This window comes from Cebus imitator, unplaced genomic scaffold (genome assembly GCF_001604975.1).
Source record: "Cebus imitator isolate Cc_AM_T3 unplaced genomic scaffold, Cebus_imitator-1.0 Scaffold171, whole genome shotgun sequence".
NCBI classification, from domain to species: Eukaryota; Metazoa; Chordata; class Mammalia; order Primates; family Cebidae; genus Cebus; species Cebus imitator.
In genome coordinates, this window is record NW_016107486.1 from 1,942,631 (window position 1) to 1,967,094 (window position 24,464).

A 24,464-nucleotide genomic window follows, 5' to 3' on the forward strand; every position below is an offset into this window, starting at 1 on the left:
CTGCTTGTGTCAGGGCTAGTCAACATGCAAGGCGACATTCTCAAAGTCAGATAACACACAAAGGCAGCAAGTGCGGGGTGCTTAACTGTGTCTGTGGATACAGACGACATCAAGGATGAGATTCAGGGGCCTCCCTGTAACTTTATGCACAACTTTGGATATATTTATTTTTCTATGGAGTAGGTCAACAGCTTTCATATCTCAGGAATAGCAGCACATATGTATAAGCTCTGTGACCACAGGCATGCTCCTAATCTCTGTGTTTTCACTGACTCATTTGTAAAGTTACCTAACCTGTGTTTATTGAGTCACTTATAAAATAACAGGATTAGTATAAGCATTAGATCTCTAAGACGCAGGCTTAAATTCTATATTTTTCCTAATCCATGCTTTGTGGAGATGCATTCATGCAAGACTTAATAGCAACAGATTATTTATGACATGCCAGTCATTGCATTAAATATTTCACATACAATGCCTCATAAGTGAAATCCTCAAAGTAATATGAAAGGTTAGACACTATTATTAATCTTATTATAATTTTATAGTAATTTATTTATCATTACTACTATCACCAGGACTGTCCCACCAAATTATAATTTCTATAAGGGCAGGAACCTTATTTTTTTTGTTTATCATAGTGCATGGCACATAAAAGGTGCTCAATAAAAATTCTGTTTAAAAATGCACTAAAACACATGCATAACTGGAAAGAGCCAAACAATATTATAATGGGACTTCATTTTACCTCACTTTCTGTGTCCTCCCATTCCTTCTTACCTGCCTGCTCCTCTGCTGCTCCACGACCCCTGAAGAGCCCAATTTTCCCTTTATTCCCCTCACCAATTAACATTTGCTTATAGACCCAGCCATACCCTTTGTCAAACTTTCCTGTGCTTCAAGATTATGTTAAATTTTATTCTTCACTGTCTCATGAGCTCTATTAAAGTTCTCATATGTACTGTATTTAGGTTTTAGGAAAACAACCTAATTAATGTAACCTTCCTTAAGAGGACAGTAGTTCATCAAAATGATCTCTGTAATTGGTGAAATTTTAGAATATTTGTGAAATATTAAATAAGAACACGTATCTAACCCTGCCTATAAAATCCTGCAACAGCGAGAATCTGTTCTTTCTTTATTTTGAGACAGGGTTTCCCTCTGTTGCCCAGGCTGGAGTGCAGTGATGCAATCTCAGCTCACTGCAACCTCTGCTTTTCGGTTTCAAGTGATTCTCCTTCCTCAGCCTACCAAGTAGCTGGGACTATAGGCGTGTGCCACGAGTAGCTAGGACTGCAGACAAGTATCACTATGCCTGGCTAATTTTTATATTTTTAGTAGAGACTGGCTTTCATCATATTGATCAGGTTGGTCTTGAACTCCTGACCTTGTGATCTGCCCATCTTTGCCTCCCAAAGTTCTGGGATTACAGGAGTAAGCCACCATGTCCAGCCGAGAATCTGTTCTTAAAGAATGTGTGCTTCAACCAGTATCCATGAAAATGCCTTCATTTTCTCTGGTGCCTAGGCTTTCCAGCCCATGACAACAGCATTCACTCAGGGGTTCTAGTACATACATTTGTCCCTCTTGCTCTGCTGTCCTCTCATCTGACCTTGACCATGCCCCTGACTTGCTCTCTGTCCACACAGACATATCCTAAATACAGTACATAATGAGAAAACTTTAATAGAGATGGGACAAGGAAGAATAAAGTTTAATACGGAAGCAAAGGAAAATTTGACAAAGGATATGGCTGGCTCTATAAGCAAATGTTAATGGGTGAAGGGAATAAAGGAAAATTGGGCTCTTCGGGGTCGGGGAGCAGACGAGGAATAGGTAGGCAAGAAGGAATGGAAGGACACAGAAAGTGAGGTGAAACGAAATCCCATTATAATATTGTTTGGTTCTTTCTAGTCATGCATGTGTTTCAATGTCTTTTTGAACAGACTTTTTATCAAGCACCTTTTATGTGCATGCACTATGATAAACAAAACAGACAAGGTTCCTGCCCCTACAGAAATTATAATTTGGTGGGACAGTCCTGATGATAATAATGATGATGAATATAACATATAATAATAATAAAAAGATTAATAATAGTATGTAACCCTTTGGATTATCTTTGTTTAGCATCTTGATGCTTTTGTAGCATCTCACCTTAGCTAACCCTCTTGTTTTAGCTACCTTATCCCATCTAAGTGCTGAAAGACTTGAGAGATATCCACAATAGGATGGTCTGAGATAAAGATAAGAAATCTTCCTCATCTTTGACTGAGAGAGGAGTGACCTACTGGGCTGCTTCCCTCTCTTATCTTTGCTTCCTTTCAGCAGCCCGAATGCTAAGGTACCAAGAAAATCATCACTACCAAGGGAAAGGTGCCTTCTCTTTGCTGTTTTAGGTTCTTAGCATTTGCCCTACTTTTGCCTGGTGCATTCTTCTTCCGTAGCTTTGCACCATTACCTCCTAATATTTCAGGTCTCAATTCAAATTTTACATCCACAGGTCATCCTTGATTCCCTAGCTGGAATAGGCTCCATACTAGTAAGTCTCCAACACATTATTTTCTTTTATCTGCATTTATTGAGGTTCAAATGTTTATATGTATGCATGTACTTTCCTGCTTACATGTTTATTATCTGTTTCCTCCCACTACTGTGTGTCCTCCTGAGAGCAGAGGTTTCTGCCTGACTTCCTCACTGCTGTATCTCCAAGGCACTAGACATGCCTTGTCTGGCTTACAGTAGGCATTTATGAAACTATATTGCAGCTCTTGCAGCTCTGAAATCTCCAGTTGAATACATTTGGGGGAAAGAAACTGAGGTAAACGGAATCTGCCGTATGGATTACCACCCTCATTCTGACAGTCCGTGGCTATATATATAGTCCTGGCTGAAGTGCCCACAATATCATGGGTGTTCAGAATGGTCAATGATTGTATCCAGATATGCAAATAAAGGTGAAATTTCCAAACTCTGTAAAGCAAATGAGTTCCTTTACTCTCTAGCTTTAAGAATTCAGCTTAGGAGGATGAGGATGAATTGCTCACCTTAATTTTGTTGTTGATAATACTGTTTTTGTTTCAGCAACTGGCAAATTTTAGGTGAGCAAAATTAGAGCCGCAAAAGTTATTATAATTGAGAATCTTATCTTTTTCAACTCCTGGGCTGTTCTCCTCTCTTCCTTCTCCTACTCCTCCTCTTCTCCATCTTCTTCCTTTTCTTCTTTCTTCTACTTTAAATAATCATTTTAATGTAAAACCTTTCTTCATTTGAGTTTTATTCTCAATGGAAATAACTGCATCATCTGAAGTTAATTAACTACAGAGATATATACAGCTAATCAACTGGTATGACAAAATAGGTTTTTATTTTAGAAAGTGTTATAATGGGTATTAGCAAATTTCAATGAACAAAATAAACTAGATTTTATTAATAAAACAAGAAAGATTTTGAATAGATTTCCAAGCTTTCAAATGACTTGACTTTCTGTTTTTGAATGTTACAAAATGTATCTTACACTAAACACACACACACAAACATACATGTGTGTGCATGTGCCAGGGGGCTATTCATACAGGACTGTCTGTTACCTGATATGTTAATAATAAGACCAGTGATAATGATAATCATAATAGCCACAGACAGTTGAGTACCAAGTTCCAGCCAAAGTGGTTTATAAAAGTTATCTAATTTAGTCCTCAAAACAGCCTAATGTCTTGCAGTATTATCACCATTTTACAGATGAGGAAACTGAGCCATTAGTATGCAGCAGAGCTGACATTCATACTTGTTTGTTCACTTCTCTGTACACCATCCATTGGGGGCCTTGTAATTGAAGACCTTTCTAATAATCTAGATAGTGGTCTTCTCAGAAAGATTCCTAATCATTGAACTATTCATTTGTTCTCCAATAAACTAGATTTGTGGCAGGAGATCCTAATTTATTTAGATAATCATATCTTGCTACTAAGTATTTGACAATGTTATCCATTCTGCTTAATTACGCTTTCTGAAGATATCTGTTATTTTTAATAGGGTAGAATCAGAAAAGAAGGCTGAGCAGCAGAGCAAGAAAATGAAAGCAGTCAACTTTTATGAATCATAGTTTCTCAAGAAAGGGTCATTTTAACAAACACACAGTGTAGCCATGTATAAGGCATTGTACAGAAGTATGCATAGGAATGAGATACACATCCTAACTTCAAAAAGAAGATCACCATGTATTTGGAGGAGACTGTATATACGTAATTTGTGATGGTAAAAGGTAGAATCATTGTCATCATTTATTGAGCCACTTAATACATCCTAGGTATTGTGCTAAGTATTGTCATTTTAAAATTTTATACCAACTCCAATTATTATCCCCATTTAAGAGATGTAAAACCAAAGGATAAGAAACCTGTTCAATATTGTACCATTCCTTACTGGTGAATCCTGCCTTCAATCTAAGGTATGCTTTACAGTAAGGCAATGGTCCCTTATGGCTATGCTGCCACACCCTGGGAGGGCACTGTGATAGGCACTGAAAGAAGATAGAAGATTGAATTCCACACATCAAACAAAATTGAAATATAAGCATCATTCCCAACCAAAAATAAGTTATCTTGATGTTATCCATTAGTCTCCACAGATTGATAGAGTAAAAACCTGACTAAAAATATACATTGCACTTTTCCAACAACATTATGAGCATGAACCATGTGGATGTGATTCCAGTGAAATAGGCTCTTGCAGTCCTAAATACTTACTTCTTACAGCTTCAGAAAAAGTCCAGGTATAACTGGAGAGTCACTGAGGTGCAAGAGCAGAGATGTTCCATGGGAGTATGGAGGTAGAGAGGTAGAGATGAGAAGGGAAGTGATTTTGACTTATGACCTATCCTAACAGGTACTCCTCACCATTTTCCAAGAGCACTTTGACTCTTCATGTGCTGTTTTTTTTTTTTTTTTTTTTTTTTTTTTTTTTTTTTTTTTTTTTTTTTTTTTTTTTTTTTTTTTTTTTTTTTNATCCCCAGGGTCTCATTCTCATGTAGGCTAGGCTGAAGTGCAGTGGTGGGACCACAGCTTACTATGCCTTTGACCTTATGGGCTCACACGATCCTCCAGCTTCAGCCTCTGGATTAGGTGAGATTATAGGTGTGTGCCACCATGCCTGGCTTTTTTTCTTTTACTGGTTGTAGAGACAGAGTCCCACTCTGTTTCCAAAGATGTACTAAACTCCTGGGCTCAAGGAGTCCTCCTCCCTCAGCCTCCCAAAATGCTGGAATTATAGGTCTTAGCCACCACACCCAGCCATGAACTATTCTTAAGGCCCATATTTCTCTTGCACCCACTATTCCTTAAAGTAGGGGTTACAAAACAGCTAACTGTAGCTCCTAAATGTGTTTAGCATTCTAAAATTTATTATTTACACACACTTGAAGAGGGATTGCCATTTTTAATCCCCCTGTCTCCGTATTAATTTATACCAGGCCCACTTCCAGTTTCAAGCCTGGTCTCTTAAGTTTATAAACCCTGCTTTAAAGCCTCTCCAAGTAAAATTTAAACATGAGTACAGTGATCTTCCCAGCATAGTGGTCAAGCCATATGTAATCTATCCCTACTGAGTCAAGAAGCAAACAGAAGAGTTTTGTCAAAAAGCCACACAATCTAGAGTCTCTACATAACTGGAGGTTAAGCTCATTCTATCTCTTAAAATTTGTCTGCCAAAACACTTTGGCTTTAGTGGACCATATTTAAGGCCATAAGCCTATTAGGAGGAGAAAGAGTCTGAGCTATTCTCAATGGACATAGACCAACAGGCCAGTAGAAAAATAGAGAAAAGTGTTGTAATAACATCATTTCGAACAAGAGAAAACACACAATTGAATGTACTGGTGGAAGCAAATAAGCCAGGGGAGTGATGTCAAACTGGTTCACATCCAAATTGTAGAGGCAGCCCAATATTCCACTTAAAACTGACTAAGAAATGAGTTATGAGACTGCATCATAACCCAAAACACCTCAAACAAAAGTATCCATTCTCCCTTAAACCCATACTCGTACTGCTTTCTACAAAAGTGGTTGTATGTCTTAAAGGTATTATGTTGGTGTTATCGTGTTTCTAATTATGGACCATTCAACTTACTCATAACCAAACATTAGCACTAATAGTGCTTGATATTTTAAAGGAAAAAAAATTCTTCTCTAAGCCTATCCATCACCATTCAAACATGCCAAGCCTGCTCCGTCCATGAACAATTAAGAACAGATGCATCACTGAACACATTAAAAGGCAAATAAATGTAGAAACCAAAGGTTCACACTTCAATTTTAATGCTGAGCAGAACTGCATGAGTTTGCAATCAAGTAAATCACGTTTGATGGATTATTTTCAAATTAAAACTGTAACCAAGGTTACCGCATGCTATTTTTTCATTTACAATGTTCTGATGTAGAATTAACTCAGTGTTTAATAATTCACCATAATGTAAAAAAAAGCCAATTATATATATTTTTAAAGCAAGATTTTTCCTTTTCTAAAAACTTGATTCTTAAGAGAAAAATATTTAGAAAACAATAAATTGATGCCATTTATAGTACTTTTTGGCATTCACACTTGGAAAAGGGACAGAGATAAAGAAAGTGAAAATTGATCCCAAAAGACAATACGCTACAAGTAACTGAAGGATTCAGCGATATTTATGTTAATGTATAGACAAAATTATCCAAATGTCTCTGTGAACCTGACCTATAGCACTCAGTTATCGTGTTTTATTATGCATCCTTCTCAGTTGTTACTGTTTTGTTTGTTTGTTTGGTTTTAGAGATAGAGTCTTGCTTTATTACCTACACTAGATTGCAGTGGTGTAGTCATGGCTCACTGTGGCTTCAAACTACAGAGCTCAACAATTCTCTTGCCTCAGCATCCCCAGTATCTGGGACTATAAGCACATGCCACTACAGCAGGCAAATTTTTACTTTTTTTGTAGAGACAGGGTCTTGCTTTGTCGCCCAGGCTGGTATCGGATTCCTGACTTCAAGAGATCTCTCACCTCAGCCTCCCAAAGTGGAGGGATTACAGGCATGAGCCACCTCACTTGGTCTGTTATAGGTTTTTAATTTTTTGTCATCTCTACCTTACTATAAGCTCCAGATGGTTCAAGGACCCTGTCTGTCCTGCTTACCTTTGTATCTACTACATCTATCAGAGTGTCTGACAAAGAACAGGAACTTCCTACTGTTTCATTAATGTATGAATAAGTAAAGAAAATTGATTGTATGTGACCCAACAACTAAAATTAACTACGATGTAGATTTTGGCTCAATATAATGTTGAATATTTTCTACCAGTCAGAACCATTTACAGTTGAGAATGGCTGCTGAGGTGTTTAAGTAGAGAAAATACTGCAAATAAGCAAGATTGTAGCCAACAGGATTCACACTCCTGGGTCCTGAGTTGGACCTTTTGATTTTGCAGATGCTTGCGAGCCCTGAGGCTCCATGATTATAACACAGACCCTTCCCAAATCTGGGTCATAATTGAAATTAAAATTATCAGGACTTTTTTTTTCTGTGATAGAATTTATAGAGAAATTTTCAAACCAAAAGAGGAAATTATTTTCTTTAGCTTTAATTCTGAAAACATGTTTAATTCTCACATACCTTCTATTTGACTATGCATTTACCTTGCTTCAGTTGAATCAAAAGGCAATGTAGTATCTGCTTTACTCTAAACCATTTACCTTTTCCTATTTACTATGCTGTCTTTCAAAATGCATGGCCCAACGGTTGACTTAATAGATCCAAAATGGTATTTCTTACTAACAATGACTTTAACATTTTGACCATAAGGTAAGAACAAACCATGTCATAAGGAATTAATGAAGTTCACTCACCCTCACTAAATCTGATCATAGAAAATTGATCTTTATACTTCATGAAACCAGTGTCTGCTTTTAATCATAAAGTGGTTAAGCTACTCACCACCAAAGAATAATAAATCTTGAATCCAGGTTTAGCCACAAAGTAGTCATCGGACTTGAATGTGATTTTAATTTGGTTTGTTCTTGATTTTATCCTTGGAGGAACTTCCTTGTGCCCACACCATCGTCCTCTAATAACGGTACTGGTTTCAGATATATCTTCAACTTCCACAAAATCATACCTAGAATCAATTGGACATATAAATATGTTTTTATTAAAGTAGATTTTGAAATTCATACTTTCACTGAGAAATTAAAAGTAGCATATGTGATTTTTCATGACTATAATCTGAAATGAAAATTATAGTGTACAAAAATGTTAAAGGAAAGCTGGTTTTTGGATTAGGTTTGCAAATTAAAACTTCAGTAATCTATTCTGAGAATACCTTTACATACAATTAGCCATGACTGTTTCTAAATCTTCAATAATAAAAACGGGTTACTTTCTGAGCATCTGGCTTTAGAAAGTTTTCTTGGAAAAACTAGTAAGCATAGTCTGTTGGCATATTTTAGGAGATGTAGCTCTAGTTATATGCCCATATATTAACTATATAAAGTTTTTGAAACAAATATCCACTCTGAATTAATTTAATTCATTTGGTGCTTTCTTGAGAAAGTAAATGATCTATATCTGCATAGCTTACAAAATCAGCAATGTCATTACAGAAAATAAATGAATACACACATGATTTGCTATATGCTCTTTTTGGAAACTATCTTTTGGAAGGATCACATCACAAAATATGAAACTTATCGTAAGGGAAAGCATGTAACTTTGAGGAGAGATATTTGCTAACCAATACTGGAAAAATATGAGCTGGTTAAACCACCGTGTGAATGAGCTTAAAACCATAGGTTCACCTGTGGCATTGGTGGAGACAGAATCCTGGGATTGAAGAGGACAGCAACAACCTCTTTAGTTATCCTTGTGGCTATTTGGTCTTCAAAGTACCTCCAGAGTGGTACATCATTCTATTACATAGTAGGACACAGCTTACATCTTACAGGGAGCATTTATTCTATTTTCAGCCCCCTAAGATGTTAGAAGAGTCTATTTGATAAGCTGAACTATTTCTTTCAGTTTTGGTCATCAGTATCTGATTCCTGCACTCTACTTTTTCCACAGTGACGTCAGATGCTAAAGTCACAGGTAAATGATGGACATTCATAGGGAACAGTGGCAGAAGTCTCACAGCCATATTACAGAGTTCTGTCACAATCATCAGAAGGAATCATCATAAGAAACATTATTTCTGAAAACATAGAGATACCAATTATGGCTTTCCTGGTCTTATTCATGCACCTCAGATCTCTACTGGATTGGGCGAGGTAATCTAAAGAGAAAGTAAAAAAGAATGATATTGTGATTAAATTTCTCTAACAGTGATTTACAAGGCCCTTATGTCCATTGCCTCAATTTTCTTATGGATAAAATAAGAAGGCTTATATAATTTTACCAGCTCCATATCTCTTGGGTGCTGTGTAAATCAATTACTTAATGTTTATATGGTGCTTGGAAGGTGAAAAGCACCAACAAAGTATCATTATTCAAGCAATAAAATATTACAATGTAAACATCAAGGAGGCTTTGGAACAGATGGTAGGAAATCAATTCCATTTCATTTTGTATACAATATGTGTAAATCACATTTACTGTACAAAGCATAAGTATACTGGAAACTTTTAATAACACAATAGGTCACTTTTGTTTAAAGAACACATCAGTGTAACTTTCACTCTAAACCTGAAGTCAACAGAGGACTATTTTATTTCTTAGGGAGGGTTCTGAGACAAGTCTCTGGTCTCTTTCCCTTCTTTCTCTGTTTTTTTCTACCTTCTATCCTTCTATTTCCTTCCATCAATTTTGAGGAGCAACTAGATTTGATGAATGGTCCAGAAAGGAAACCATCCTGAGTCCTCCTCTCCTATTTTCAAGAATATCAAAAGGACTCACTGCTAGGACCAAAATTTCAGCTCAGTAGTAGAGACCTGGCTTCCCTTCAGTGATATTGTGATAATAAGAAATATATATATTTGGTTTTTTTATCAAGGCTCCTAAAATCCTTGGAATTTCTGAGTGTTAGGGTAAGAGGAGCATCTTTTGTTATCCATAATAAGCCCCCTTCCAACCATACCAGAATTTATCCTAATGAATAAATTCATTGCCTCTTGGAAGTACCTGTTGGAAGGCCCCTAGATGGCTTCAGAATGGGGACTGGTCACCAGAAACATAAGACATGATTAGAAAGTTGTAACTTTTGGCACTACCTGTGGACGTCTGGAGGGAGAGGGCCTGGAAATGGAGTTCAATCACCAATGATTTAATTAATCATGCCTACACAATGAGACATCCATAAATACCCATCCAGGCTGGTGTGCACATCAAGGTGGAAGGTTGCAAACCCAGAGAAGGCATTCTTTACACACATCTTGCCATGTACCTCTTCCATTTGGCTGTTCCTGAGTTGCATCCTCTATAATAAACTGGTAATTGAAAGGAAAGTATTTCCTTGAGTTTTGTGAGCTGTTCTAGCAAATTTTTCAACCCAAGAAGGGGGTTTGGGAACCCCTATTTATAGCTGGTTGATAGAAGTAGGAAAGGCTTGGAAGCTGCAACTGACATAGAACATGGAGGCAGTCTTGTGGGACTGAGCCTTAACTTGTGGCATCTGACACTGATTCCAGATAGTGTCAGAACTGAATTGAATGGGACAATACCAGCTGGTGCTGGAGAATTAACTGCTGTGGGGAAAAAACCCTGACCTCACAAATTTGGTATCAGAGGTGTTTTGTGGGCAGAAACAGATCATGGTACCCTCCATGTCATCACCTTTAATAATCTTTTAATAGCACTTTTTTTTCTCGTGATTTTTAAAGCACAGAATATTAGCTCTCTTTTTCAAGGTTGAAAAGACGCACGGATCAGCATTAGTTTATCCTCTTTGTAAATATTAACTGGCTCTTCCTAAATGTATTCATCTCTGCTTTCTGGCATACATTACCATCTGTGGTCCTAGAAAGTAATAGTCACTGCTGTTATTCTCAGCAAAATAGCAACATAATAAAAGCTGTCAGCATAATAAACATGCAACAGAGGACAACCAAATTTGAGGCACCTCTTTTTATTATTCAAAGAAAAATAAACCTGCTGAAAGGATTCAGCAGTTCAGTAGTTCATTGGCAATGCAGAACAAGTGTGTGCAGTAAAGTACAAAAAAGAAAAAAAAATCTTCCTCAAGTCTTATACATGCTAATTAAGTGAGTTAAATGCTGTGAGCAGACAGTGAAAGAACAACAGCCCAGGCTTTCTTTGATAAATATGCTAAAAAGGGAGAAGATTATCAGACACAGCTTTCATCTTCTGCTTGTGACCCAGAAACTGCAGGAAACAGACCCATTTGTGGAGCACAAGGAATCTGGGATGGGCTTTCTCTTCCTTCTCTCCCACATATGAAGCCCTCACTCTATGAACTCAGGGTCAGACCCTGAGAGGTTTCCCCACCCAACATCTCCCAGTGCTGACATAATTCATTATGGTTACGAAACCCTGGGTCAGCTGGATCTGGCAGGGGTTTATGCTCCCTAAGCCTATGGCAGGCTTTGACCAGGGTCACATGATGCAGCTGCAGGTGACCCGGAATGCTAGATACCTGTACACAAATGCCGTTCTATGCCTGGAAAAGGACAGGACCTCCGGATTCCATCCTTCTTTGGAGGTCACGCAGTCCTGACAGTTGACAAGTGAGTTTCTGTGAGTCCTGCCAGGGTATTCAGCCCTCTGCAGCAGCAGTCTATGCTATCTTCTCTATTAGGGTTGACATAAAGGCTTTTTGAAAAAGAAGTGACACATGCTGGGTCCATTTAAAAGGCTCAAAAGGAGTGTTTGATGTGATGCTTTAAATTCATCTTTTTTTCCTCACCTTGAAATAGTACCCTAAAATGTTTTCTTTATCCCCACTTACCTACAGATATCATTTTCTGCTTCCTCTAATCCAAACCGATTGTCAAACACTAGCTGTATCCTTGTATTCTCCTGAGAGTGAAGCCGCCATGTCAGGAGCAGGTTCCTGGGGTAGCTGTTCGGGAATCGAGGACTTTGCACGTAGCCGTTTCCTTTCACCTGGGTGGTCTCATCTCTTCGGTACAAGTCTGTGAGGTGATTGCTCTCTGTTAGTAGTCACAACTTGTAGAAATTAGTATGTTGCTCCAATTACAGGAAAGTAAAAAGAGAGAACAATTTACAACACATCACATTTCAAAACACTTCTTAATTTTGCTAAAAATTATTAAGACTAAATGGTAGTCCCTGGTTAAACAAACAACATATTTTTCTACTATTATTCTTCACCTACCCAAATTCCTCACAAATATAGACTTGATGCCTAATACTTCATACTTGGAGTATGAAGTATTTCTTAACATCCTTCTCGACAAGCAAAAACTAACAACTATCTCAGAGTTCACGTTCATTTAGATTGCAATTATAATCAGCAAATAATTTCAAATAGTTCATCCTTCTCCTTTTCCATGAAATGCAAATAAACTTTTTTTCTTACACTGATCATGCAGCAAACTATGTCTAGTGACAAGCATCTGAGATACTCAATAAAGACTGCTGAATGAATGAATGAGTGAAAAACAAAATAAAAGACTCTAGTGACATTTAATGACCATTTATTTTGTATTCAAATGACATTTTCCAATGGGTAACCTTCTGGTTAAACAAACAACACATCTTTCTTCTAGTATCCCTCACCTCCCTAAATTCTTCCCAAATCCACCCGTGATGTCTAATTTTATACTTTGGGTGCTCTCTTAATATCATTTTTGTTAAGGAAAGACTAACAACTGTTTCAGAACTGCAGTTCATTTAGTATGGATTAAAATCATACTAAAATCATGGATTGAAATAGTTCATACTTCCATCATCATAATTTTTTTGTCCTGGTTCTTCTATAACTGAAAATAGGTCCAGTTCCTATTATATTTTTCTCTATGTTGTTACTCAGATAAAAAGAATTTATCTGGTTTTTGTCCTGGGCTCTTGGAAGAGAGCTTCAAAACTCCTGGAATTTCTCACGTGATAGAAATGTTTTTGTCACCCATGATATGATCCCTGGGACCACATCTGAGTTTATGCTAAAGAGGTGACTCACTGTGGGCCCACAGATAGCTTCAGGATGGGGGTCAGCCATGCCAGATAGACCAATCCTGTGATTAAGGGTTAGGGCGGGGAGCCATATGATATTCAACCTGATCTCTCCCCCAACCTCTGGGGATGAAAGAGGGATTGAAGATTGAGTTCACTCATGTTGATAATGACTCCATCAGTCATCACTGCATAATGAAACTCCAGTGAAACCTCTGGACACCAAGACTTGGGTAAGCTTCCTAGATGGGGATATACATTGATGTATCAGGAGGCTGATGTGTCCTGAGGACACAGAAGCTTCATGCTTGGCACCCTCTCAGACCTTATCCTATGTGCCTCTTTATTTAGCTGGTCCTAATTTATATCCTTTATAGCAGAATTTTAATTGTAAGTATAGTGTTTTTCTGAGTTCTGTGAGTTGTTCTAGCAAATATCAAACCTGGGGGCTTATATGGACTCCCAAATTTATACCCAATTGGTCAGAAGTACAAATGATCTGAGGTCCCCAAACTTACAGCTGGTGTCTCAAATGAGTCTCATATTGTGGTGCTTGTGATTATAACCTGTGAAATTTTGCCTAACTCTGGGTAGGTTTTATCAGAATTGCATCATACAGTGGATCCCCTTTTCATCCCTCCCAATATTCATAGTTCGTTGCATTTCAAATTTTGGCTTTTTAGGCCCCGCCATATACAGACCTCCAGCCACAGTCTATTTATGTTCTCCTGCAGAGAGTTTACTTTGAGGCCTATAATTCAGTAAGCCTGGTCAGGGAACTAAGCTTGCTGGAGGAAACCACTATAAGGTAGGGTTTCTGAAGGTAGCTGTTAAGAGCTTCCAAAAATAAGAGAAAGAGGATAAGAATTGGCATGCGAAGTACAAGTCTCTTTTGCAAATGATTTTGCATGTGGAAATTTAAATGTTTTGGGACTCATTTAATGTTAATGTGTTGCAGCTTGTCCAGCTAGACTTTGTGTGCGAGACAGAGTCCTAGGAAAAGCAATGGGTAGTTGAGGGATATCCCCACTCCCTGCCTCCAGATAGAGGCAGTGGCCTACAGTCATGGCACTGCTTCCAATAAGCAGGCAACTCCTGAGAAGCCGAAAATCATTTCTGCCCGTTGAGTCTTTTCCCTTCCCTTGATCTTATGCTTAAAGTTTAGCTGTGAAAATTGGTGTCTGCCCATTTTGTCATACGGGGCTTTTAGGAAATGTATCTTGATATGGTTTGGCTCTGTGTCTGCACCCAAATCTCATCTCTAATTATAATCCTCACAGGTCAGGGGAGGGACCTGGTGGGAGATTACTGGATCATGGGAGTGGTTCCCCAATGCTATTCTCATGAGAATGAGCAAGTTTTCATGAAATCTGATGGCTTAAAAGTGTGGTGGTCCCCTGCAACCCCTGCCTCCTGCTGCATGTAAAAGGGGCCTTGCTTCTGCTTCGCCTACTCCTGTGATTGGCAGTTTCCCAAGGCTTCCCAGACCATATGAAAGTGTGAGTCAGTTAAACCTCTGTTCTTAATAAGTTGCCCAGTCTCAGGTAGTTCTTTATAGCAATGCGAAAAATGACTAATACAGGTCTGAAGGCGGTTTTCTAGATTGACTGATTTGAGCTATTAGTCAATCAACAATTACTTATTAAGCACAGATTAGCCATATTCTTTTATAGTATTTTCAAGATTTCTATCGAGTATTACTCTCACAACTTTTGCCATATTTTCATACCTCTAGTGCTATGAATTAATTTATTCATTACCTTCTAAATTAATATTTTAATCAAAAGCAAATTTATTCCAAAATAAAACATTATGCCAATAATATAAATGGCAAGCCGCCATGATTTGCCATGCATAGAAGGTAACCATAAGTCTAAATATATAACTATTAAATTAAAAAATATCTAACTCAGGTATTTAGATTCCTCATTTGTATAAGGGAATCAAGCAGCATATTTTCTCTTTGGTTTCTTTCATGCGTATTATATATTCTTTCTTTATAGTTTCAGCTGCTATGTTAGATTAGAATATAATTTTAAAATGTTTAAAGAATGGTTCTTATCTTTGTACATCTGGAAAACAAAGTTGATGAATACTGCACAAATGTAAACAGGCAAAAGGGAATATTAAGTGCTGAGTGTAAATGCTGTGGTTGCTCAAAGGCCAAGGGGGTAGCAAGGGCTAAGTGGAGAATTCAAGGTGTGTTCATAAGATCCTTGCAAGAGGCCTGCCCAGAGCAGAGTCCAGGTTGGCTCAAGTGAGACCTAAGGGCTACAAGCTTTAAAGAAACTATGGAAATATTTGAAAGCCAGACAGAAACATCTGCACTTGATATGTGTACAACAGAACAGCCCTAGTGTGGGTGAATAGTTAAAAAGAAGATTAGCCTATTGGTGCTACAATAGACAAACTGGAGGGAGAGTGCTTGCAGCATCAAGGCCTCCTAGGAACTAGAGGTGAGGCTAACAAGGTCCTACTCCAGAAGGGCAGGTGACAGTGATGCCACTTTGGGGGAAAAATAGAAAAGACCTTTCAGAAAGGAATGTAAAAGTGTGGGTCAGCGGGAGCAGCAGCAATGCTAACCCTAGAGCCTGGGCTCAGTGTGGTATTACTGATGCTCAGGGATGCGGCCAGGGAAAACATTTTAGAGAAATGTAAGTTTGGTTTTGAAGTGGTGATGAGTAATTCAAGTGGAAATGTAGCAAGCGTTAGGGGTTACAGAGCTAGCTGGGAGAACAGATCAGACACAAGGCCTCAGCTTAGAGAGGGGAAAGGAGGTCCTGGGAATCAGTGATCCCTCTGAAGAAGTGTCCTAAGAAGAACAGGTGAAGCTTGGTGCTGGCAGACATACCCTGGGAGTGGCAGGTGACAGAAGAAGTGTCTGTCTGGAGCAATAGCTGAGAAGGAAGCTGTGTGTAAGTCATGCTGCCCAGAAAAGGGACAATTTCAAGGACAGGATGTTAAATAAAATCACATCCAAGAGCAAGACCAGGGGACAAGAGATGGAGAAAATACAACAGAACTTGGCAATAATAAAGTCAATGACATCTTTTAAAAGCACACTTTTAGAGATTTTCTAAGTATGAAAGGGGCCTCTTTTTTTTTTCTAAAACATCATTAAAGTCTATACTGTCTTAAAGGTATTAACTCTGGTGATCAATGAATGCCAATTACATTTTTATGAAAGTGTAGAAGGGGTGGGGAGAGGAGCTTTTCTTCTTACGTAGTTTTATTAAGACAGTACAGTCAGCCCTCCATATCCATGGGTTCCACATCCATGGATTCATAAACCTCAAATTTAAAATATTTATTTTAAAAAAGAGTGCTTGTGTCTGGGCTGAATGCATACAGGCTTTTTTTCTTGGCATTATTCCCTAAACAATACAGTATAACAACATTTACATTGTCTCTAGAGGTGATTTTAAGCTATAAAAGAGGATGTGCATAGGTTATATGCAAATAGCACATCATTTTGTATAAGAGGTTTTGGTACCTTTCTAGTATGTGGAGTGGCAGGGGGTTCTGGAACAAATCCCTCATTAATACTGAGGTACGACTATATTTATTTTCAATTTTGCAAATTTGTCACAGACCTATGCTGCAGTATATTCAACTATAGGGGAAAAATAACAGTATTTCAGATTATTTTTCCTTAAAAAATTCTGCCAAAGATACATCCAAACAAACAAAATATGAACAACAGCAAATACTGCTAATCATGCTTATTTTGTGCCTGGCATTCTCCTAAGCAATTTACATACTTCATTAGTACTGTCTAATCAGTTTATATAGGTGATCCCTTGTGTGTATACATATGCCCATATATATTTATAACCACTTTGAAATAGGTGTTATTACCACCGTTTTTTGTTTTGTTTCTGGAGACAGTGTCTCATTATGTTGCCCAGGCTGGAGTGCAGTGGTGTAATCTCAGCTCACTGCAACCTCTGCCTCCTGGGTTCAAGCAATTCTCCTGCCTCAGCCTCCCAAGTAGCTGGGATTATAGGCATGCACCACCATACCCAGCTAATTTTTGTATTTTTAGTAGGGACAGAGTTTCACTTGTTGACCAGGCTGGTCTTGAACTTCTGATATACAGTGCTCTGCCTGCCTTGGCCTCCCAAAGTGCTGGGATTACAGGCATGAGCCATTGTGCCCAGCTCATTACCACCATTTGACAAATGAAGATTCTGGGGAACAGAGAGGTCTAGTAACTTGCTCAAGGTCACAGAGCTAGTGAAAAGTAGAGTCAGAATACAAGCCAGGCAATCTGGTTCCAGAGTAGATGTTTCTAATCACTGTGCTAGAGAAAGTGTTCTTCCTTCTTAGTCTGAAATTTGCTTGAGGCAATTTTGATTCTTTGCAATCCACTTCTAAATCATATTATTTACATATAAACTTCATGCCAACTCAGGGCTATTCTTAGCAGAAGAGTTATAATGAACTATAGATACAAAGAACAACCTATCAGGTTAAACCTGAGATAACTACCAAAGTATTGTATACAAAGTCACATTCCTAAATAAAGGCATTTACTTTGGTGTTCCAATAACAGCTAACATTTCTGGAGGAATTACTATTGCCAGGTACTCCAATAAGTGGTTTAAAGCCATTACTTCATTTAATCCTTACCACAACCCTACGCCATTGGTAATATCCCTACTTTACAAAGGAAGTTCTGAGAATTTAAGAAATGTGTGACCTCAGCCACAAAGCTCGTGGTGGAATAAAGATGTGACCTTAGTCTATTTTCAGAGCACACATGCTTAACCAGAACACTGTACTAGCTGTTAAACTATAAAAATAGGGAAAAAAATCACCTTTCACAGAGGAAATAATTTTTATGTATGTTTATATAACAAGAATATAGCTTTATTTTACATTTTAATACAGAAAAAGGTACACATCCTCATAAACTCTGAGCTATGCATTTGACTTAAAGATAGCCAATTAAAATTTTTAAAAAGCTAAAATGTTATATAATTTTCAATTTTATTCCCAATTTTAACAAACAGCTCACCCAACCAAATATCCCAGGAGCTCATGAAAGTCACTGTAGGCACTATCACTTATCTCTGAACTCCATCTAGACCAATGGTTTGCTACGTGTGGTCTTCAGACCATCATCATTAACATCACCTAGGAGCCTGTTAGAAATGCATATTCTCAGGCCCTACTCCAGACCTACTGAAGCAGGAATGCTGAGCATGGAGCCAAGCACTATATATATTAATAAGCCTCCCAGGTGATTCTGATGCACCCTAAGATTTGAGAACCACTGACCATGTCACACTTTCTATTTTGCTTCTTGTTCCTGACTTTCCTGCTACCTCCTTGCTTTGACTCTGTAACTCAGGCCTGATTTTTCATCTTGTGTCCTTGATTGATGACTTGTTGATATGGAGAGGAGACAGGGAAATACTGGGTGGAAGAGGGTGGTTCCCCAGCAAAGGTCCCACCCTCAAGGCTGGAAGTCCACAGCCCTAAATGGGAACAGCCATTCCTGTTTCTGTGCCCAAAAGTTGCTTTGGGCCTGCCACCCCACCCTATTCCGTACCCATGAAAACCCCAGACCCCAGGCTTCAGAAGCAGATGAGGAGGAAATGAACAGAAATGCAGAAGAATGGCTGAATGGCATGGCAGAGAGAAGAGAATGATCATCTGAGCATTGAGAGGAGTTCAGCTAGGGACAGCTAGAGAGGAAACCGTCTGCTAGACAGCCAAACCCCAGGGAAGAGCATATTCCCCCTCCATCCCCCTTCCAGTTCCCTAGCCATCCTGGTGAGAGCCATCTCCACTATTCAATAAAACCCCAGCATTCATCCTTCAAGTCCATATGCAACATGATTCTTCCTGAATGCCAAACAAGGACCTGGGTACCAAGAGGGCATGGAGCTGTTTGACACTTAAGCTGTCTGTGGATAGCAAGGCTAAAAGAGCACACTGTATCACGTGCTCATTTCGACTTTGGGAGTTGCAGATACACACCCCTAGACGTTGCCATGGGGCTGGAGCCCAGGGGTCTCATCTGTATGCTCCCCATCCTGTAAGGGGTTTGAGTGTGCATGACAGCCAAACAAAAGGAGCCACATTCCTGTTGCATGTCCTACGAGGTGGATCAGGGAAGTATCCCATTTCACTGTCTCAGACTCTCTTGTCTATTTCTGACCTTGGAACCTCCTCCAGGACATCATTTCCGGCATACAATGTCCTAGAACAAGAGGCTACAGAGCTTGGCGCCTTTGACTCCCTTTGACAGTCTCACCCCTTAGTCAGCTTTCCCTTTTCATGAAGAACTCACCCCTGGCCCCAATAAATGTATGTGATAATCCAACATCATCTACAATAATGCTTAAGGAGAAATGAAACTATGAATAATGGCAATGTTTTTTCTTCTCATAAGATTATAAATGACAACGAAAGATGCAAAAGGAAAATAGTTGTTGAAGTAAAAATTAAAATTTAGATCAAACAGTGATATAGCTGCAGGCTGTGCCATCTCACACAAACTCAGTGGAACACTACAGACATGCCCATTTGTCCCTTGTCTCAAGACAGCCAGGAACCAATAGCATGACTGATAGTCACAAACCCTTTTCAGCTACAAGCCAAAAGCAAATAAGAATCAGGAAATTCCAAACTTGCAAAAAGACTTTTTTTTTTTTTTTTAACAAAGTATCACTAATAAAAGTGCTGTTTCATAATCCTATGTCATAGCAACAATGTTTGCCCAGAATGTAGTTGAATGATATGTAAACTATACAGTCCCACTTCTGTTGCTAAACAACCATAGTAACCTAAGTTTATGTGGGATGCAGTACAGTTTATAAACACCCATTTTGCAAGTCCATCATAAAAATAAGTTGACAAAATAGAAAGCAAATATTATATTTTCATTCTGTTTTTTATAATATTTGTTTTGCTGTTACTTTAACAGGTAACAAAAGCAATATAGAGAAGTTAAAGTGATTTAATGCAAGCCCAAAGAATGGAAGCTTTACATATCTAAGAGCTGAGTCTTGAATTCAGCTCTACCTCTTTCTAGTCCTAGTAACTCTTCCCCCGTATTTCAGACAGCAGCATTATTCACGCCATGTCATCATCCCTCTGGCTTCTGTTTCCCAATCTAATACATGAGGGGGCTGAATAATGTGGCACTTCAGATTCCTTCCAGGTCTAAAATGAAATGATACCTCAATAGTTTTCCTCCAAGGGGACAGAAATGCCAGTGGTTTGACTATGGTTAATAGGTAAGATTAAACATTGCTCAGAAAATAAAATCTCAAATCTCAAATCTTCAATGTGTAAGTGGTCAGACACTTTTGGTAACTATATGTAACATTCTATTATATTAATACTATATATAATAGATATTATATATAGTTGTAGGCTATCATCTGAAAAAAGAATACAAATGGGTAATACAAAAAGTTATTCTAATCCATATTATTTGGAAAAAAAATCTCTATTTCTCATCAACTAGAAAAGTACCCCAGACACATAATTATCCACTTAGCACAATATTTTGTGTTGAAAACATTAGGGAGAAATTGAAATAAATGTTTTAATATAGAAAAAAGGTTTTCTACCTTTTGCTCTCTTTAAAACTAAGACTTCTTCTTGAGTCTATGTAGATATAAGACATAAAAACTGAAGACACTCAAAGGTGCTGTATAATTTCTTTAAAATTTCAAAGGAAAGTAAAAGGAATCATATTGGGGAAAATTAAATTCCTAAGGGAGTTTAACTATGTCTTGTTAATCAATGTAACCCCAGTACTTTGCCAGTCTGGGAATTTGAGACACTCAAAATATATCTTTTAAAAATATATATGGATGAATTACTACAAAATAATGCATATTATTTATGCATATTATAATAATGCAAATTATTATTACAAACCTGAAAGAGATTTAGAGGTAACAAATAAAAGGCAGTTTTACCAGAAATGAAATTTTAAAATACCCAAATAATTCATTTCTAAGAAATACATACAAGAATGCTATTACACTGTTGGTCGGAGTATAAATTAGTTCAACCATTGTGGAAGACAGTTTGGCAATTCCTCAAGGATCTAGAACCAGAAATACCGTTTGGCCCAGCAATCCCATTACTGGGTATATACCCAAAATCATTCTACTATAAAGACACATGCACACATGTTTATTGCAGCACTTTTCACAATAGCAAAGACTTGGAACCAACCCAAATGTCCATCAATGATAGACTGGATAAAGAAAATGTGGCACATATACACCATGGAATACTATGCAGCCATAAAAAGGATAAGTTCCTGTCCTTTGCAGGAACATGGATGAATCTGGAAATCATCATTCTCAGCTAACACAGGAACAGAAAACCAAACACCGAATGTTCTTACCCACAAGTGGGTGTTGAACAATGAGAACGCATGGACTCAGGGAGGAGAACATCACACACTGGGGCCTGTCTGGGAGTGGGGGGCCATGTGAGGGATAGCATTAGGAGAAATACTTAATGTAGATGACAGGTTGATGGCTGCAGCAAACCACCATGGCACATGTATACCTATGTAACAAACCTGCACATTCTGCACTTATATCCCAGAAATTCAAGTATAATAATAAAAAAGGAATTCATATTTATGTAGCCAGGGAATACATATTTATGTAACCCTACATTTGTGAGAACACATTTAGCATAAACATTAAGGTATTATTTTTGGAAGAGCTGCATTGAAATGATTCGGCTTACCATCTGGTTTAGATATTAATTCTGAAATGACTACTTCTTACTCTGTCCTATTTCCATTAAACAACCTACCAGCAGCACCATAGCTGGGCCCTACCATGCTTTAAAAAGTTGTGACTCTGAAAGGAAAGAAGAAAAATGCTGGAATGAAAGTAAAAGAGTTTGCTGTTATATCTGGGGGCTGCTCTTGGATTTATTAAGCAATGTACAAAATCAGTGACTGACTAGATTCCATAGATTCTCATCCTACGTGGCCATTTAATTTAGAATAGCAAGATGAATCAAAATCAGTCCTTTGTCTTGCAAATACATTATTATTATTCAATCACCTCATATAATTTCTGCATTCTTCCTCAAATAATCAAAACATAGAAAAGTGTCCTAGGATGCAAAACAGTACTTTAATTGGTGAGACATTGTGCAGCGTTTTGTTGTAGTAGCAAAAAAGAAATGAGAAAGATGGAGAATAGAAAAGAGATTAGGGCAGGAAGTCCCTGATTTAAAAATGAATAGGTCAATTTGTACAATAGACCCTAAAATACACAACTGGGATTAAATTGAATTGAATTAGATAATATTCCATGAATTATCTCCTAACTTAAAAAGTACAGGGTTGGAGTCTCACCATGTGAACTGATAAAGGTGAAAATTATACTCTAACAATGTTAGTTTAAAAATCAGCATGTAAGCTTTTTCAGCTTTTTCCCCCTCGTGTTTGCTAACGCACTGAAGCTTGCAATCAATGAACTGAAGTCCTCCTGGGACTATTAATAGGATGGTCTTCATTAAGGAACTTTTGGTTAACACATGTTCCTACTGAGAATTAGTCTTCCACTAGCTCACATTAGCTTTCCAAAAACAACATCCACCTGTGCTCAGTCTAGAGCCTACCATTAAGAAACTCATGAGCAAAGCTGATTAAACATCGGACATTTATTTAGAATTCTCCAGCAGAGATTTTTCTAAGATCTCAGTAGTAATACAAAAACCTTACTCTTTATAAAGATTTGGGGAAGAAGGAGTTGGTTATTTGCCAGTTACATATATATTTTTTTAAAACCTTACAGCACTTTTTGGCACAAACCAAGATATTGATGTTATCTAAACAGCCATGCTCACAGTAACAATTTGGAGACAATGTTTTTTGCAATCACTTGATTATTCCCTAAGCTCAAAATTATTCTTCTTCAAGAATCTGAGTCTATCAAAAAAGAAGTAATGAAGAGTACCATAAACTCCTGTTGAATACTTGTCATAAACACTTACCAGGAGTGTAATAATACCCAAAGTATTACATTGATAATTATTATTCTTTACCTCACTATATCTTTTAAGGTACAGAAATTTGTTTTGTTATCGTACATCAGTGAACAATCATATTCTTTCCTTCAAAATAGCTGTATTTTATAGGTAGATTACAGAAATAATTGTAAAATATTAAAATGGATATATAATTTACCTTCCTGAAATGACTTTTGGTCTAATCTTTAGAATATTTGAATATGGATAAAGATTGGCCCCAAATTATCATGCTATATTTTATCACATTATGGAAGTTCATATTAATTAATTCCCTGATAATTAATTCTCTTTTCTTCTATGGTAGTCTTTTTGTGTTGTGATATTGCCATTTACATGAAAAGAATGTGAAAACAAAATGAAACAATAAAACAGAACTGTGAGGGTGAAGGGGAATGTTGAATGGCATGGCAGAAAGTATTGCAGTATCTAGGGCTCCTGAATAGGGATTCGTTTCCATAATACTCACTTAACACCCAGAAAAGAATAAGGCAACCACAATGACAAAAATATCTGCTTTAACCACTGCCAACATAGCTCAGAGATACAGAAAATTAACAGGGAAAATAGAAAAGTCATATCCAGGAGTAACAAGATTTAGCACTTTTTCTAGAGAAAATTTATTATAGAAAAACCAACATTTTAATAAATATTGTCCAGAATGAGGATTTTTCCAGAGTAACTTTAAGAAGTAATCAATCCGCGGGCCGGGCGCGGTGGCTCAAGCCTGTAATCCCAGCACTTTGGGATGCCGAGGTGGGTGGATCATGAGGTCAAGAGATCGAGACCATCCTGGTCAACACGGTGAAACCCCGTCTCTACTAAAAATACAAAAAAATAGCTGGGCATGGTGGCACGTGCCTGTAATCCCAGCTACTCAGGAGGCTGAGGCAGGAGAATTGCCTGAACCCAGGAGGCGGAGGTTGCGGTGAGCCATTGCACTCCAGCCTGGGTAACAAGAGCGAAACTCCGTCTCAAAAAAAAAAAAGAAGTAATCAGTCCAATAAAGCTGATGTGCATTGAACAGTGTGGATCTGAGGCAATGATGATAAAATATCCTAACGCTTAAATGGCTGGTCTGTGTAGACAAAGATGAAAGAATTTTCTTAGTCACTTCTGACTAAAGGGCTCACAGATTCCTACGAGAAAGCTAATTGAGAGTCAGTTTGGTTTATCACTTGTGATGTGTATAAACTTATGACTATATTTAATATGTACATTAGTTATATATTACATAATGAACACACGTATATTTATAATTATACTTAAAATAAATGTTAATTAAATGATATGGCTTCAGTGCTATTTATGGATTAAATAACT

The 24,464-nt window shown here is 37.7% G+C and overlaps 1 protein-coding gene across 1 annotated transcript in view; it reads right to left on the reverse strand.

Annotated features, from left to right (window-relative positions):
- The window catches only part of PDGFD (platelet derived growth factor D), a 114,592-nt gene that overhangs the window by 75,113 nt on the left and 15,015 nt on the right, over nt 1-24,464 (reverse strand). The window contains exons 2-3 of the mRNA XM_037744401.1: nt 11,926-12,130; nt 7,965-8,145 (exon numbers count right to left, since the gene is read on the reverse strand). Of these exons, the coding sequence (XP_037600329.1) occupies nt 7,965-8,145; nt 11,926-12,130 (386 nt within the window). The remainder of the gene's footprint in view (nt 1-7,964; nt 8,146-11,925; nt 12,131-24,464) is intronic.